The 19604-nt window shown below is 41.2% G+C and overlaps 1 protein-coding gene across 4 annotated transcripts in view; it reads right to left on the reverse strand.

The window, feature by feature from the left end:
* Positions 1-19604, reverse strand: part of GRB10 (growth factor receptor bound protein 10) — a 145531-nt gene that overhangs the window by 52077 nt on the left and 73850 nt on the right. For all 4 annotated transcript variants that reach the window (XM_065629874.1, XM_065629876.1, XM_065629873.1 and 1 more), the window contains 2 exons: positions 5877-6093; positions 2651-2792 (listed from right to left, as the gene is read on the reverse strand). In XM_065629874.1, coding sequence (XP_065485946.1) covers positions 2651-2792; positions 5877-6093 — 359 coding nt within the window. The remainder of the gene's footprint in view (positions 1-2650; positions 2793-5876; positions 6094-19604) is intronic.

The raw sequence follows: 19604 nt of genomic DNA on the forward strand, positions 1-19604 counted from the left end.
TATGAACTGCCAAAGGCAACATTTCCTCCACGCCACGCGTGTGCCACGGTGTCCTGTGTGATCAGAGCTGCAGCACTGCCAGCGGGAACCACTATTTGCCTATTTACCCACAAATGCTCAAGAGGCATGAAAGGAATTGCTTTTCACTAACACCTCATATATCCCGTGTAATCAGAATGGTTCACTCCAATCTCCAATTTTAATACTTGTTTGTAATCTGCAAGCAGAGAACCTTAAATTAAGCATCATTATGTTTAACCTTGGTTTACATTTAACATTGTAGTTATATTTTTTCTTGAAACATAGCTCATTTTCACTAACTACCAGCCATTACAATGTGCTGTTGCAGTCCTTTAACTAAACTCATCACTTATTTTGTTAACCAGTAGTTTATATTGTATGTATGGACGCTTATCTAAGCAAAAAACGTCTTAAAATAATTTACTAAATTCCCAAACTATATATTCTTTTAATGGGATGAAGTTGGAAAGATGTATAATATTTCTTAAGTTACTCATTTTTTATTCAGGATACTTGGCAGACTCTACTGAAGAGAATTAGAGCTGGATTAAACACAACTACCATCCTATGAGGAGGTGGAACAGACAGATTCTTTTGTTATCCAGCAACACTCCACGTTTGAAGTATTAAAAATAAGTTTTCTTCCTTCATGAAGAAACTGAACGTACTCTTTTTTTCTTACTTTTCCATCAATACTTTAAAACTAGAGGGTTTTTTTCTTAGTTTTGTTCCTGTACTCCTTCATTAAAGAGAGGAAAATAATTCATTAGAGAGGAAAAGAACACTTTACTATCCTTCTCTCACTCTGAGCCAGTGTTTCTCATCTGCCTACCATCAGTTGAAAAACAGTATATCTACACCTACAGAAGAAGCCACTATTGTCCAACAGGCTTTACCTCCTCGTCTCACATACTAAAAGGTTTTACCACTGTGATGGATTGTCTTTGATTAAAAACTTCAGCAGCAAGCATACCTAAGCAATATAAATATTTATTTCATTTTAGGCTTTCAGAAGGCTCATGAAAATGTTCCATTTTAAAGTTAGGTAGATTGGAGGGGGGGTGTGTTTGTTTTGTTTTCAAATTATAACATAAAATTTAGGGAAAAAAAAAATCTCCTTTTATTCTGCTTTTATAGCCATCTTCTTACATACACTAAAAGTTTGGTTTTTATATATTTTTATATTTATGTGCTGTTAAACCACTAGTTTCTAAATTCCATTGAAAACTGATGCACGGATCATTTAGGGTTCTTAATGCTTTACAGAGTGATCTTTAGGGTGGCTTGGTTAATTTTAGTAAAACATAAAGCTAATGGGCAAAGAATCCTTGATCCCGGGGACTATTTGGAAAGGCAAACACAGGTTCCTCAGCAACTTCAGTTGGTCTCAGAAAGGCAGCTGTGCTGCTGTCCTGTCAGCAAGTGCCAGGAGGCAGAATTACCCCTTGTTTTGCCTCCCTGGAATCAGATTAACACTCCTTTGGCAAAACAGCCTCTCTGCTTAGCCAGTACCCAGGCCTCTGATGAGGTTCTGCTAAAATCCCAAGGGGAGGACTCAATTTTTTTCCTAGGGTATTATTTAGTTATCTGTCTTGTACATATAGGAAACACATTAAAACCAATGAAGATGAACTGTCTTTCAAGAAAGCAGACAGTTGTTCATGGCGATGTAGAGCAGTACAGAAGATGCGAGGGTGTGTACATTAGGGTCTACTGCTTGTAGCTGAACTATCCACCCAAGCCCTTTTATCACTCAGAACAGATGTAGGAGCTACTTATAAATTGAGCATCAGCATACAGAACATCATCACACTTGTGGGTGCCAAAGCACAGAACCATTCTAAGCCAACAGTCAGTAATAGCAACTCATCTTTTCTTCCCCAAGTAACCCAGCACAGTTTACAAAATAAAGGTTTTTGAGCCCAGCTTTACTCTTTAAACGTGCTCAAGGATCAATACAAAACAAGATGATTATTTCTCAGAGTGTGGAGTAGGACAGAGAAGAAAAACTGTTTGCAATGTCACTGAGGTTATTGCTCTGGACCATGTGGGAGCTCGGTCCGTGCCAGCTCCACCAGCAAGAACCCAGAGAGCCACTCTACCAGCTTCCCATGGGACAGTTCTCCCCTTAAGTCTCATTACAAGGAGCTGTGCCTAGTTACATGCTCTAAGAACGTTATTTTGCTTTTTGAGCAGCCTCATGAAAAAGAGCAAAATAAAGCAGCAACATGTCCTTAAAGAAAACAACTGTTCAGTGTCTTTGTGACACCTAGAATATGCAGTATAACATGCACAGATCCTCCTCCAACTCCAAGCTAATTAACTTGAATTCTGAATTAGTAAGTCATTACCTTGGATAACAAAATCTGAAAGATATTAAGCATTAGTGCTTCACTCACAATATGCACGTACCTGAAAGAGACTTGCCTAATTTTTACACTTCATTCTTACAAATCTTTTAAATAAGGTCTGAAATCTGTTGAAAGACACTCTCTCGGCCAGTGCTGCCCTACTCAGACAAAGCCTATAAGTGTGCCTAGTTACCTGGAAACTTTCTGCCTTCAAAATGAAATAGTCCACTGCAGGTTTGAACGCAAACAGATGACCCAGAGCTTCATCCCATACTCACATGCTTACTAGCAGGTTGACTCTGAGGTAAAGATCCAGGGGCCAGCACTGGAGAACTTGCAGGGCTACAGAGTTCTGGGAAGGGATTTGGGATGGCCGGCAAAGATGATGTTCTGAATTGCTGTTCTTCTTCTTGAAGGCGCCTATAAACACAGAAGCACTAAGCATTAAGAGGAGCAAAGTGGCATCTCCTGCCCCATCATTTACAATAATGATTCTAATGAAAAGGAATCAAACCCTTTTTGTTTTTCTAAGCAACTACTATACCGTTACAGCAACTGCAAGCACAAAGTAGGTAATTGCATGTGAAAAATGACTTGTCAGGCATCTATGCCTGTTTTGTTGCTTATAACTTGATTACTTGGGTGAGGTAACTGTGCATGTAAAATAAACAGAAGTACCCATCTGTACTCGCTGTTGTAAACACTAGTTTACAAGCTTAAGCTCTGTGTGCCAGAAAGTCAGTTAAGCTCTTCCAAACCCATGTGAAAGACAACTGCAGTCACTTGGGGCCTAATTCCATGTGGATCTGCAAATAAAGGTGTACCCCTTTGAAGTCTCTAAGCTGAGACTGAAACCAATATTGTCACTTCATCAGAATACCAGATTCCATCTCCAAGCAACTTGGCATTTCCTGGAGAAATGGAAACGCAAAGACTCAGCTTGAGCAATAAACTGCGATCAAATCATCCCACCTTATGCTAGTTGTATGGTTACTGTTCAGACAAGTTTGTACCTCCTGAGATATGCCTCATGAGTCTATGTAGGACCAACAGAGTTTCAAGTTCCAGTTTATATAATACACCTGTACTGCCACACCAAGAAAAGGAAAACTAAGGCCAACCAGTTGCCACAGAAAAGCTTGAAAAGATATAAGACCTGTTTATGACCACACAGATCGTTTGAGGTTTCCCCACTGCTAGGGAATCACTGCTGAAGATGTACTGGGTGACTCCGCAGCAGGCTGGCCTGCAACACCTTTGCAGAAGGCACCATCTAGTGGCAATCCTGAAAGTTTCCAGAGAAAAATCAACTAACTCCTGGATTTGAAAAGCAAATCATTAAAAACCTCAATTTGCTCTCACTTTTTCACACGTTTTCAGCAAGAAGAGCCTTCTTAACAGAGCTGCCAGGGAGACAACTGCTGGGTTTGCCTCTGGCAACATGTCCCACTCTGGGCACACTCACTGTCTCTGCCTGTCCCAGAACCCAGGGGCTGATAAATCTACCACTGGGAAATCTGCTCCGCAGGTGACTCTATTCTGCAATTTACTTGCCTTGGTGTTCCATGAATGAGCCTTACAGATTTGGGTTATGCTATGAATACAGGGTTCCGACCATAACTATGAGCCAAGCAAACAACTACTTTGATCTACTTGATTTTTTTCGTGCTGCCCATGCATGCACTTCCCTACAGCACAGGGTAAAGGACAGTGTAAGGTTTCTTCAGCCCAGAAGACTTGTCATCTCAGCAGCTGTGTAATAGTGCTCTCTACTGCAAGTTTTTGACTGACCTCCATTGTAAGAAGTGGAACTACAGACTCGGCACAATGAGAAAGGTGTGATTTTCTCAAAACAAGCATTCACTATGCTGCGCTCTGCTCTGCCTGTACTGCCGCAGTGCATCAATTACTTCCATGAATGATACACACAGAAAACTGTGCTCTTAAGAAAATTGCGACAGTCAACCATCCTGTTCTGGCTGAAAAAAAGACGCCGCCATCCCCCTCTATGGGGAAGGGGGCATAGATAACCCTGAAGAAAAGTTTCACCATTATTTTCTTTAATGATAAATACATGATGTTCTTGTGCGTATGGAAGTACAGAGTTCAAAAAGGCAGAGTGTTCTCAGAAAAGAGAAGTTTTGAAATGCCAAAAATAGTTTAAATGAAGTGTTTTGATTGAGATATTTACAAAACATCAACAGTTATAATACTCTAGAGAGTGCATTTTCGAGTACAGTCCTATTTAAGGTTAAATATGCAATACTTGTAAAAACGATTGCATCATTAGCTGACTTGGTTGTATTGCAGTTACTGCATACTACACATTCATATGGAAAAGCTGTCTTAAGAATACCATTCCTATAGGAAATACATCAGCATAAAGAATTAGGAACAATCCTTTCCACATCTGGGATTTTTATTTTATTATTATTATTATTACTTCTCACTTCTTTTGCAGAAGGCACTGTTAACTGGAAGGGCAAACTCTAAATCTCTGATTTCAGCAATTTACCTAATCATGCTGACAAGAGCTCCCTTCCTCCCACTGGCTGAAGATAAGATTTTAAGAACCTCAGCATCACCTACAGACTCTCTCATCACCACCAACAGTACTGCACTTGATGCTTGAATTCAAGCCCCCATCCTGACAACAGGCAGACAATTTAAACCCTTCATTTTTTGTAACAACACAAATCATGCACATAATGCACTCAAGTGAAAGAGCTGAAAGTGCTCTAGGAAGGGCAGTTAAATAACTTCGATGTGCTCTTTTGTTGTTTGTCTTGGACCCTTAAGGAAACCTCTACAAAGAGAGATATTTTTGATATATCGAAACTAGCTGAATTGCACCCTCATCTATCTACATGATCTCTTATGTTTTATAAAACCAAGAAGCTGTCAAGTAAGCATCATACCCAAGAAAATAGTTCTTAACCGTTCGGAAATAAATCCAAATACGCACATCATTTCTGCATATTGCTACCAATGATAGGCTTCTGCACATGTGTGCTACTACAGGTACATCAAGCATTGATTTAAAGAAGGTTGAGAATGTGACATTTTTGCATTTTACAAAATACACGGAAAATTCATGTCCTTCGCCTACCTGCTACATCTTTTTTTCCTTTGCAAAAGTCACAGAATCACAGAATGTTAGGGATTGGAAGGGACCTTGAAAGATCATCTAGTCCCTGTCCTTCTTGAACTGAGGGCCCGGAACTGGACACAATATTCCAGATGAGGTCTCACCAGGGCAGAGTAGAGGGGAAGGAGAACCTCTCTCGACCTACTAACCACCTCCCTTCTAATACACCCCAGGATGCCATTGGCCTTCTTGGCCACAAGGGCACAGTGCTGGCTCATGGTCATCCTGCTGTCCACCAGGACCCCCAGGTCCCTTTCCCCTACACTGCTCTCTAACAGGTCATTCCCCAACCTATACTGGAACCTGGGGTTGTTCCTGCCCAGATGCAAAAAGGAGGCAAGTCCCTCGGTTCCTACCTGACTGCCATGATGCGCACTGGCTGAGACCGCTGCACCTTCTGCCTGGGGGACAGGGGCTGCAGCGCGCCGGGTCCCGAGGAGCCCAGCTGGCTGCGGCTGAGCTGGCCGTTCTGAAGGAGCGGAGTGGTTTCCGACTGCATGCTGCACGCGGAGTATAAACTTTCAAATGAGGAATTCATGTCATTTACCAAAGCTTCCAGGTCCACATCGTCATCTGCAAGACAAAATAAAGGCAGCATGACACATCTGGAAGTCACAGATACAAGAAGTCTGGAAAGACCAAAGACTAAGTTTCTGTGAAGTTATCACGTAATTTTATAGTACTATTTTTAGGGTGCAAATTTTTATTGCAGAGGACATTTATTTTAGAGCAGAAAAATGCAGCTAGTAACAGTCAGTGATGGACATTTATTTTGTCATCCTTGGTGAAAAGCTACTGATAGAGAATTAAATATTTCTCCTATAGTATTTGCTATGTATTTATAACCCAAATTTGGTGGAATTTTTAACAATGTCAATGTTAATGTGAAGCACCACTTCACTTATTGATGAACTGACATATATTCCAAAAGTATATCACTTACAAATACATTGACAAGCTGAACTGAGGTATCAAGTTAGGTTGTCAAACACTTTGCAAGGTCAAATAATTTAGAAGGGGAAAAAAAACCCCAACACAACACAAAAACCAAAACCAAACCACAAAAACAAACAAACAAAAAACCGACCAACCAACCAAAATGATAGTGTTGCAGAAGTCAACAGGCAGAAGACACACTCCTCTGCTGCATACGTTGGAAAGCAATCATTACAGTTTGTTAAAAACCCCGTCTGTATTTCTGTTTATTTTTGTGATATGGTATTTTGAAGGGCAATGCAAGCTTTTAACTCTCACTCTAAGGAGATCTGTATCATTGCTCTTGACATGTGTTAGAGAAACCCCTACCTTAAAGAGCTCAAAGTAAGTTAACCAGGGACATGGTGTGGGTGTTTGGAGAAACATGAGTCCCAAAAAGTGTGGGAACCTTTCCATATATGTCACCTTACCTCGCAGTAAATAAGTTGTGCACACTCGTTCCTCCTTAACAATCATAATTACTCAGCAAGACAACAAAACTCTGCGAGCCCTTTGCACTAACCACTCTCTGAACTCCTGTTGCAGAGCACTGTAATTACTCCCTCACCACAAGTTACATCACTCCCTATCAGGAGTTCAGTGGGCTGACGAACACACACATTGGTATCTACTTCTGGTTACTGCACAGCCACTGCCTGAACAGCTACTTCAGACCAAACACAACTTTGTGCATCCAAAAATGTGCCCTTATTTTCCAGCTCTACCAATGGGTCTGGGAAAAAAAATACCATTGCTGCCTGAAAACCTTGTATCACGCCAAACTCCTCATGACACGGATGGAAACTAGAGCCAAGCAATGGAGCTAGCAGGCATTTACACAGCACTATGCAGCTAAAATATGCTTTTCACCCCAAATAGCTTCTGATACTCATTCTTTTGCCATGTTTTCTAGGTAGATGATCCACCAGGAGCAGCTATTCAGCTTGTGACCAGTTACAGTACTTTGAGATACCATAAATGATTTCGTACCAATACCACCTTTCATGTGAATATAGTCCGAAACAGCACCACCCTATTTCTGTCCACCACCACCAAGCCTCAGTAACCATAACAGGATCTGAACACGGCATCTACACAGCAAATGTTTCAGACGCCGAGACCACCAGTTCTCAGTGTTGGATGAACCAAAGATCTGCTCAGAATTAAATGAGTGCTGGTCATGTACCTACGTCTGAGCTCTAGTTGATGACTTGAAATACTACGTTCCTCACTGAAAGTCAGTGGGCCCTTTACTAAAGTAAAAGCCACTTAGCCTTCACTGAAACACACTCACAGGATTTCTAAGTTTGAACGTGTTTAAAACCAAACAAAAACTATCAAGCCACAAAGAAGTTTCTTCCTTTCATTTCTTTATGGTTATTTCCCTTAGTCTCTGTAGTTAACAGCTATTAACTCTACTAAGACTCACCCTCACTGGGCGACACCATCTTCCTTGTCTGTCAGCTAGTGCATGCATTTTCGATAATCTAGACTTTGCTTTGCTTGGACAAAGTCTACAATCATTTCCCTGCTATTTTTAGAAATCGCAAGGCAAGTTGCAATTTAAGTTTCATTCCATCCTCCAGATTCTTATCCTATTTGAGGAGGACATATCGAAAACACTTCTTGAGCAATCACAAGGGAACCACAGGAGTAGGAATATAAAGACACGGAGGCTGAATTACAAGGCTTTTAAATTTTATCTTTCATCTCAAGTACCAGAAGACCGAGCTGTAGGGTGTCAGATGGCTGTCAAGTCAAAGCTTAGGAGCTGGAAGAAGGAGACATAGAAGACAGACCCTGGCCACAGAGTCAGGGAGTAAATTACAGCAACTAACAGCAGTTGTTTAGCAGGGTAAAAAGCACAAAGAGCAGACAGACAAGGCACACATTCTATGGAAGTCTGTATGGCTTGGTCCCCAAGGGTACTAATTTATTAACAACTTAGACAAAGCTACTAGCATGCACGATCATTACATTTTCAGCTGATTGTAACATGAGAGGAATGATTAAGAATCAGCTAAAGCTATACCTGAACAATCAAGTAGACACAAAGATGTGATATGAAGTCTAATATGCATAAAATGAGGCACTTCGTGCAAAATACTAAGCAAACCAAGTACATAGCTTAAAGCACTGAATTACCATTAGCAGGCTTTTAAGCATACCAGTTACACACCTAAATTTGATTTCCAAGAGGACAGGCGTTGACAAGGTACATAACAGAGTTTCCCTAATAATATGTTGCACTGAAGTCCAGAATCTGGTTTCACTCCTCTGTCAGCTCCTTTTCTCCACGGGTGCAGCACTGCTAATAACAGCCCTCAGTCCTGCTATGAAACTTTTGCAGGAGCGCAGATCCTTAAGCTTTTTGAAGACAAAGCCTGCAATCTTGAATTTCATACAATTTCATCTCTACACAACAGCATTTACTATTAAAAACCATTACATTTTGGAAAGATTTCAGCATGCTGCAACAGGAAACCTCGCTGCTGTAGCCTACCTGGGAAGCACCAGCAGATGTCTCAGCCTGCCAAGTAATCCAGTATGTTACTTGTGATGGCTCTCTATAGAGCTTAACTAAATGAAAATAAAGTATGCCATCCATGGAATTTATAAGCCTATTCAACCATTTGCAGCTATACTACTCAGAAGGATATTTCATATACAGTGCAATTCTTCAAAGCATCTTTCTCTACCAACAAGTGAGATCCGGCCTCTATCAATATCATCATACACAAAAAAAAAAGCTGACAAAACTGATTTTGAGGAGGCTTAATACGTAACAGTAACATTTGCAAATCATTGGGCTTTGAGCCAATATGGCATCACATCGGTCCTCTCAGTATGCACACACAAATTTTGCAACTGACGTGGGTGAGAATCACCTTAGCAGGTTCTAGCAGGCAGAGCTGCAGGTAACAGAGGAGCCTCCAGTTTTCCAGCTATCTTGCAGACATGTGCTTCCAGGGATACCAAAGGCTATTTTCCTTCATCTGCATTGAATTCTGCCGTAAGATCAAGGAGTATGAAAGTGGATATTCCAGGTCTGTTCTCTCCTCTCTCAACTGAACGGCATAGAGGCTACCTTATCACTTCCATGCACGAACATGCAAGCAGCCTTTTGCTTTTGGAAGTAATTTTTAAAGGGAAACACTGGCAAAACCTAGCTCTGACATAATTCTGGTGGCGGGCAGAGTACTGGCAGTTTTCTAGACTTCTGATACAATAAGTAAATACTTGGTACGTCTGCAAGCAATGTTCCTTCTTAAACTAGAACCAAAGTGCACACACTGGCAGCTGTCTGAACTTCATTTTGCTCCTTTGCCCACAACTTGTTAAACTTCGGCTTTGTTCACAAACCAGCTCCACTGGATGTTGCAAGTAATATTTTTGGTAAATCATCATTTCAATTACAAGAAAAAAAAATTAAAGTTCAATTCAAGGAAAGAAAACTTTGTTATTAAACCTCTATTGAGGTAGTGAGCTAACCTATCATGTTCCACAAAAACAAAAGCACTTCGAATATGATTTGAATGTTTTCGAGCATACCATAGGAGGGATGATAACCCCTCAATTAGGCCTCAACAAACTTTAATCTGTGCTTAAACGTGTCCCACCCACTTGTCTGCTTCTGGCCCTTCTCTATCTCCTTGATCCTAATTTATTTACTTATTTTGGTGGTTGCTGGCTTTGACATGTCAAGCTCAGCTAACAGGACTAAGCAGGATCCCACTTATTCTGAAGCGACGTAAAGCTGAAATGAGCCCTGCTCAGCTCCGTCCATGCCAGCCTCCTGAAGAAAGCAGGTATTTCCACTGCTGTCAAGGGGCTCAGTGCACTGTTTACTGGGGTGGGGGTGGGAGGAAACTGAACACGGAAAGAATCCCGGCTTTGGACTACACACCAGGATGAATTTTGTGTCCCCAAGTGGCAGCCCTGCAAACTCTTCCCTTTTACATATGTTCTGCAGTCCACAGCGAATACTATTAAAAACATTACAACACTTAACTGAGCTGTGATTTAAGAGGATTTTACTGCATACATGTATAAATAATTTTGTTCTTGTTTGCTCATTTCAGAATTTAATTATCCAGCATTATGTCTCAGTTCACAGAGAAGACTGATGCGAGCGCTACTAGGAATTCAGCCGATTTATAAAAACGCTATACCATTTTTCTTTTCACCACGGAAGTAAGTCTGATACTAAATGAAGCATATATAAACAAGTGTTTGATATTACAGTAAGGAAGCTGCTGATTGATCATCTATTCGTATTTGACAGCCTAACACCGGCAATTAGTTCCCCAAAATGAGTTTCAGTGCAGCATGCTCAAGATCCAGCTTGACAAAGTAAAGAAGCTAAGATATAACTAATGTAAGATTTCACTCAAGTTTAGCCCTGCCCACATTAATTAACCCTCAAACAGACAGATGGAAACAGTGACAGAAAAGGAACGTACAGTTGCATATCCCCTAGCACCCTGCATTGATGAAGCACTGAAACACTATGTAAATTATACATAATACAGGGAAAACACATTTACATTAAACTGAACAGAAAGACTTCACCAGAACTTAAAAGTGGAAAAAAGACATAGAAAAATACTTGTGGTATCTACCTCAACATCCTGTGCCAAGTTTCCTAAAACTACACATAAGTTATTCTGATTCATTTTGGTGATACAAGTATGTTTTTCAAGGCTTTTGGTATTGTGGAAATCTCATGTTTTATCACCAAAAATGCAGGTAAAGATTACTACAGTGAGATGTGAATACGAACTCCTTTTACAAGATAAGCCCTTATTAAGGGGTGTTTCAGCTTCCACTGATGCCACAGGCACCAGTTGCCTATTCAGACTTGCAATTCTTGTACACTCAAAATAGCTACTACAGCCCCCCTACGGCTGCATCCATTTAGCACTTGGCAGCTTCCACACCTCTGAGAGATGCACGCAACAGAAGGTGGATGATAATAAGCAGATTTCTTACAATTTTTTAAAAACCCCACAGTGACCTCTACAGTGATGCTGCAGCTGAATGACACCTGCTAGTTCCCAATACCAACTCCAAGTCTGAGCAATCTCTCCTACTTTATTAAAACCTACATATAGATATAAGTTTTGCCCAAAAAACAAAAAGACAACATGAAAACCATTTGCAAATCCTATGCTTTCACATTATTCTCCAGGTCTTCTACCAGAACCAATTATGAAAACATCAAGACTGCCTTGGTTGTACATTAGAAAATTAGATTTTTGTTCATTTCAAGTGAGCGCAGAAGACAAACCCAACTTTGTATCCTAGAGACATCAGCAACTCCAGAGTGGTCATAGTCTGAATTAAAAATGACAAGTCTGAACCCCAAAACTCCAGAACTTTGTGTTGCCTGTAAGTCTCCTTATGGGACTCTGCACTAAGAAGTCCTTTCCTTTATTACTTTCTAACATTCATCAGCTTAAGTAAAATATACTGTAACGATGGCATCTGGCCTACAAAATGTCACATCAGTGCACGTGCAGCTTCCAAAATGGTAAACGGACAATGCCGTGGAAAGAAGAGCAAGAAGCAGAGATGTTGGTCAGTAAGAGAGCATGAAATTGAGATAGGTATCTATGCTTTTTGAGCGCACTGGAACACCATACAGAGAAGTCAACAGCGAACTTGTAACTGCTCCAGTATTCTCCAGGTAATTTTTAAATCCCACACGCAACTATTCCCATTTCTGCCAGTAAGGCTGGGACAGCTAACACCAAATGTGTGTACGTTAATTACAGGTGGTAGAGAGAATTCACTTCATAAACACCTCTTTACTAAAGGTTCATGGTTGGACTCCAGAAACGTTCTTAAAACACACTCGATAGATTTTTTGAAATAGAAGACACAAACTAAATTGAACAAAATTAATGTTGCTAGGTAACAACTATAGGAATAAGCTACATATGAAAAGTGCTAGGAGGAAAAAAAAAAAAAAAAAAAAAAATCAAAGCATTAACGTGTAATGGGAGCAACTGGCTATACGTCCCTGACAGCAGGAAGGAATGAAGTTGTACCTTTGGACGAGTCCTTACCATATAAAACAAGTTTCAAGAATTCTGATGAAAAAAATTGATGTTTGAAGAATGGAAAATGCAGTGCTTGTCTAGTTCACACATCTAAGGCTTGACATCATGAAGAGTAAAGATGATGAAAGCTAGGCATTTGCAGGGACAGACGGGGGATAAGGAGGGTTGGTTTGTTTAATTCCAGACACAAACTAAGGTAAAGCATGTCTCTGATGAAGATTTTAATGGTTTTGCCCCTTGAGGAAGCTGCAATTATTCACAGACAACATTCGGAAGCACCTCCCAGCGTGCGTGTTCCCATTTCTAACCCAAGAACCGCAGAGCCACGTTGGTTCTCTTGTGGAGCAGATGGGCATTCGTGACCTTGACAGACAATTGCTATAGGTGGGTATCACCACTACCACCGATGAGCCCTTGCTTGACTCTAAGGCACATTCAGGTATTGAAGCACTAACAGTGTTGCTATGAGAGATGGGTTTGACACCCAAGGAAAACATCTAGAATGCTGATTATGCATATACATGCCAGCTTTATTACAACTATAAGGTAAAATACATAAGTTATAGCCAGTCCCCTTTCCAGACCTCCACACCCCATTTAGAAAACACAGAGCTGGGATTCTATCTTCCCAATACCCCTTTTCTAGTAGGAAATTTGCAGTGCTAAAAATATATATATATATATATATATATGTGTGTGTGTGTGTGTGTGTGTGTGTGTGTGTGTGTGTGTGTGTGTGTGTGTTTAAAAAAGTAGGAAAAAAGCATACATTCTTAAAAGAAGTTTCAGATCAAAGTTTGAACCCAAAGCCAAATAGAATCACAGAGTAGTTAGGAATTAGAAGGGACCCCTGAGAAGGATGTAGTGGTTGCATCGGTGAAGGACATCATACGCCACATAGTGCACAGGCCAGATTAATTTTCCTGACCCAAAAGGAGATATGAACAGAGGGGAATTTAGAGCTTCAGTCACAGTTGTGCAAGGAATAGTCATGCACATATAGGCTTATTGTGGCCCTTTCTTTACTCAGGGCAAAAAAGAGAGTCAGTGTGAGTGAATGGATGAGACACAGGCGGACTGACTGATCCAGGGATTCTCTATTCAAGTCTTATCTTCCTTGTAAGGTTAATTGGATGTCTCAGCCTTGGTTCATCACCTCTATAGCAAAACCATGAAGCAAAGTTCTGGCAACATACCCCAAAGTGATACTTTTGCCAAATAAGGTTGGACCAGGTGATTCTTGAGGTCCCTTCCAACCTGGTATTCTATGATTACAGAAAGATCGTCGCTCATCCTTCAAGACTACATGGTCGGGGTAACACCTGGGCAGCAGAACAGCTCTTAGCCTGTGTACCCCACACAAAACCAAACAGAAAAGCCACTTTAGCTTTCCAGATAACACAGAAAACCATGCTGACCTACTGAGCCATAAAGGTACTTCCAAGTCATAACTTAGGAAGCACAATGTTGGATGGAAATCGATAGATGAGTTGAAATACTGTTTGCTGGCCACATGGTAAATGCTTGGTAGACTGCATCTTATATTAGACAGTCATATTTACGTGTGAATGGCTTTAAGAGGATATCCTGTATTAGTGAGAGCTGCAATTTGACACAGCAAAGGTCAGGTTTACTTGCTTATTTATTAAGATGACATACTTTCACATTAAGGAAACTGAATAAAAAGCTTTAAAATAGTGTGTTTTCCTTATGCTTACATGAATGAAAGTTATTTTTTCAAAATTTATTCTGCCATTTCCTATATACATATTTCTGCTTGTAGTGCTTCTCTCAAATCTTACTTAGCTATCTTCTTCTTATTGCCCATGTCAGAAAAAAAGAGTGAGAACCAAATATATACAAATAAACAACAGTAATAGACAAGCCACGGTTCAAAAACGAGTTTAAAATTCAGGCAGATGAGAAGAGCTACCATGTGTCTTACAAGTCTAAAGCTACTAATGGCAAGTTAAAAACACAGTCAAAGCATCTATTGCTCTCCTTCAGAGAACCTGGGCTCTCCCTCTCTGATTAAACACCATAATACCCAGCCGAATAATCCCAGCTGAACGATCCTTACAAATCGATATAAGTACCGCTGCACGGATTAGTCCTTCCTGTCTTGCCAAGAAAGCCCAAGCTTTATCCCCGCTCCGGGAAACATCGTGCACAACCTCCTGACGTGCTGCTGTGCAGCTCCAGCTCCGGCGGCTGCTCGGCGAGAGCATCGCCTGCCTGCTCGGGGACGTCCCCCCGCCTGGCCGACAGCAAACCCCAGGCTTCTTGCACGGGGAGTTTCATTCCAAAGCCACTCCGCGACAACCTAAATAAAGCTTTCCAGTGAAAAGTGGCACGATTAACCCAAAAAGTCCGTTAGCGTTTCTCTTCAGAAAGCGATGGGTCTGCAGAGCTAATGCTGAAACACTACTATTATTAAGTGCATACCTCATCACTTGATACCCAGGCTAACCTTTAATCCTACTAACTTTAAACCATAAGTTTTAAAATTTGCTTTGAACAGGTTTATTGCTGGCTTATAAAGCATGTTTAAGAGGATGTAATACAAGTTCCAAAAGTGGCACACAGCAATTAATGAATCAGCTGTTCCTCCAAGTTAATTAAAGATTGCGTTTTCAGCACATAATAGTTACCTAGCTGTGACCCATGTACTTACAAAGCAGACAACAGGAATATTTAATATTTAAGGTACTGCAAGTCAGTTTAGTTAACAGAACTGAAGGCATATGAAAAAGTAAAATGCTTTAACACTGGGGTCATTTTGGATTCTTAGTTTAGTATTAACTCCAATTGTCATTTTGGTAAATTATCTACAGGAGACTACACTGGGGGAGAGTTGTTTGGAATTGCAACACTGCATCAAAAAAGCCTCCTAAGAGCCCCCGACTTGGAACTTCCAAACCCAGCACATGACATATATTAATAACAAGCAGCAGGCTTGCCTACCTTAGCTTCGCTTCACGGATTAGGGTGGCTGCCATCAGATGTCCTCTCATTGCCTTGGCAGCACCTCGATATAAGCTCTCCCTACGTTTCTTTGCCCTACTAAGGGAACAACGTTTTGGGGCATGCGTTTAATTTCATGCGCGCACAGATGCTCTGTCCTTGAGCTGGCTGTCTATTTTAGGCTCTCCTCTCACACAAGCCTAGCCGTTGTGTCGGAAAATCATGTAGTCCTCTTGGGTGAGGAACAAGATGATGTTCCCCGGCCCTGCCAGCAAAGGGCGGATAATTTGAGAGGAACCACTGCTGTAAGGAAGAGCGAACCTCCGCCGCGTGAGGAGGGAACGCCACAGTCCTGCCGCACAGATGCCCAGATGGCAGAGCATATTGCTGCAGTCGCATCCCAAACGGCGGCGTGGAGCCGCTGCTGAAGGCGCCCGTGCCCCACGTTGCCGATGCAGAAACCAGCCATCTCTAAAAGCTTCCGTGGCACTTCCCTCTGCCATGACTACACTGACACCAAGAGCTCCTGTTAGCCAGCCTTTTTTTAAAAAAATAAACAAACCAACCCCCACACCACAACAAACCAATAACCAAACAACAACCACCACCAAGCCTGGAAAAAGGGGAGGAAAAAAAAACCACCAACAACAAAAAACAACCAACCAACCAACACCACCACCCTGGGAAAGGGAAAAAAAAACCCAAACCAAAACAAAAAAACCAATACACACGCACACATAAAAACCCCAAACATCACATCAAAACACAAAAGTGGAAAAAAATAAACAAAGCTAAACCAAACCATTACAGTCAATCACTGGAGACCAGCAATGACACAGAAGAAGTAGTATACTGAACTAAATTTACCCTTCAAATATTCAATGAAGAGCTATCACATCAGCCTAAATTCATCTGGGCCCAAGAAAAATGGAAAATTATTTGTTTCTTCTAGACTTGCTGAATCGAATTTCCTTTTTTAAATTCAGCTACTTGAATGGTGGTCCTTCGCGATTTAACATCCCACAGGTATGCTGCACTGCTTATAAGAAGTCAGGATCAGGCTCACCCAAAAGTGAAAGCTACATGGAAGATTCAGCACAGCTTGACGTGAGTCCAAACCAACTTGCCCCTTACACCTGCTTTCCTTAAGAGACCCACACACCTGATTTTACATGGTATGTGCATTCCCGGTTGGGGTACTCAGGGTGCCCTGTGATTTTTGGGAAGCCAGCCTGCTGCTCTTCTCTGCCTGGTGGGTTTTCACCAGGCTGCGGGCAGGGACCCCAAGCCCCCACCTAGGCTTGCCTCCTCGCACGCCCACAAAACAATGCTGGAAGCAGGACACCAGACATTTCCCCACCAAGGGTACTCTGTCAGCAGACCATCGCTTCTTACCAGGTAAGTCTCCAGTTCCTTCACCCCGCATGACAACATGTCGTCAGTACACCCACACAAGCTTGCAGGGCCCTGACATCCCGCACTGCACCTCCCAAAAATCAACCCCCAACACTCCTCTTAGGAAGGATGCCCTGAAAACCCACGGGTGCAGGTTCAGCGTTCGCGAGAGGTTAGAAAACCGGCTCACCTCGCTCCTTTTCACATCTGAAATGCAGCCCAGAGAAGCAGAGAAGACTGGTTCCTCTGCCAAAAGCACACCCACGCATTTACAGACCTAGAAAGCCTTAGACCTAGAAAGAGGCGACGCATGAACAGGACGGAGCTTAAGGTAGGCCAAAAGTGTCGCTATAAAGCCTTAACGCTGTGAAGGACTTCCCTCGATGGCTTTTAACCATGTCAGCAGCTCCAGGTTAGCCACGGTGGTAGTAATTAATACCCACAGATGTCCCAGTAGGAAGCTTTCACTGCTCCGGTTACGTGACTGAATGATTCTTCAGTGATGCTACCCTAGTCTTGGAGGTGACCTGTATTCAGACTTGAGTATATTTCAGATACACTCTCTGATGTGTTTATTTTTTCAGCCTATCCTCTAAAACTTGTTGTCATCTTCTGAATAATATTTCTGGCTATTCTTGAGGATAGAAGCTGCGTAACTGCGGTCACTTGGCACATCATCCACTTGTCTTTGAGTTGCAGACCTTGTAGTTCAGAAACCCATCATCTGCAGCACTTCAGATTTCAGAGACTTGGAATATTTTACTGTGCCTGAGCTCTCCGGGATTTTTCAACCACTTAAGGACAAACCACAAAAACATATACGAAAAAAGTGTAATTCTCTTTTGCTGTTGAATAGCAGCGAGCTCATAACTGAATTGCAAAGATAAACAAAAAATTAGCAGCCCCCATGAAGCCTTTTTTCATACATAAACTTACAAACATACAAGCTTATAAAAATTTACAAGTGCATGTATATGTAAACTTGCAAGCAATGTACACCAATTAGGAGTGATAAGAAGATACACAGCCAGTTTATTTAAGACACATTCTTGTGCAGTTACAAATCCACTCAGACAGTGGTGCTGTAACACACTGTAACATCACACTGCTTCTAGCCTCATGTTGTACATGTCACAAATTGCCCGCAATCTTGATTTGGACAGAAAGACTTAAAAATTGTTACTGCAATCCTAATACCATTAATGAAATTACATACTAATTGCTTTGGTCAGTAGCACCTTATATACTTTAATTACTTAAGCAGCTGCTTGCTGTTAAGAACTCCAAATTTAGCTACATCTCATGCTTTTTTTTTTTTTCTGCTTTGCCCCATTTAAGTCTGTGAGGTTTTTCATTTGTTTTTGTTGTTGGTTTTGTTTGTTTGTTTTCTGGTTTGTTTGTGGGTTTTGTTTGCTTGGTTTTTTGTTAGCTGAAAATACAGCCAGCTTGACAGAACCTTGTCCTTTTTAATATGCACAAACAGACGAATACTTTAACAAATTCAGATTGATTTTCCCCTTGAAGCTTCTTGGCTTTAACAAAAGTGCCACAACCTTCTTCGTCCTCAATGTAAGAATGCCAGCTGCTTTGAAATTATGCATTTCTAAAGTATCCTCACATGGCACAGCTTGCCATACTGAAGTGTTGTCATGAACCACTTGCAGCAGTGTTTACATAAAGGCAGAAATAAATACTGTACTGCTTATCATAGTCAGATAAGTTCAAAGACAGTGATGACTGAGGTTTATTGTTAATGCTGCACTGTAATGAAAAATCTTAGTGCAGAACTGACATCAAATTACAGCGCTGTTTTTCTACAGATTTTGCTTATTTCATTAAGCTACGAAATGTGATTTTTTTTTTCTCCCCCGCTACCCCCCTTATTATGTGAGCTCCATACAAGACTCCGGCTTAGCATTTTATAGCTATCTATGTAGCTTTATAGACAATGTGAGAAATCAGAGTTAGAGTGTACTGTTCCAGGTCATTTTAGGGCAGTCTTAATACCACAAGATTTTTTAAAAGCTACAGACACCATAAGTAATGCAACACTAGAATATTATCCTTCACTATTTTACTCCTCTTTCCTTATTTGACAAATGTACAACTTAAAGCACAAGCCACAGCAGCTGCAGCATAACATCAGAATATACAGTTACCTGAAAATATTTTAAAGTTTTAGTAGTAAAAAATACATGAAGGTTCCTCCTGTTGTCTGGTATGTCCATGCACCTATACATTCTTAACTCTAACTGTAAAATGGATAAAACCCCGACATACAGTTTGAGAAGAGGAAAGACGTGCACTAAGAGCTTCTGCACTATGTAACGCAGTAGAACCCGCTTCAAAGTTTTCTCTGTCCCCGACACACCTCCAGAGTGGACATCCCACATACGCTTCCCATCAACCTCCAGTGAGCTAATTTTGAGTTATCTTGCACCAGCTGAAGAGCCATGCTGTCTTTTGTACTTGATTCAAATGAATTTCAGGTTCTTACTGCCTTCCTCTTTCACCACAGTGGGTACCATTTCATTGAGAGCCACCGATGCTCTTTCCTACCATATTAACCTCTGTAATGTGCATTCTGCCAACAATACCCCTCAATTCTGCCCTCATTAGCTAGTCTGTCTGTTGGCCTCTCCAAAACTGAGGATGCATTAGATGACTCTTCCCACATGCTCCCAT

Source organism: Caloenas nicobarica, chromosome 2 (genome assembly GCF_036013445.1).
Source record: "Caloenas nicobarica isolate bCalNic1 chromosome 2, bCalNic1.hap1, whole genome shotgun sequence".
NCBI lineage: Eukaryota > Metazoa > Chordata > Aves > Columbiformes > Columbidae > Caloenas > Caloenas nicobarica.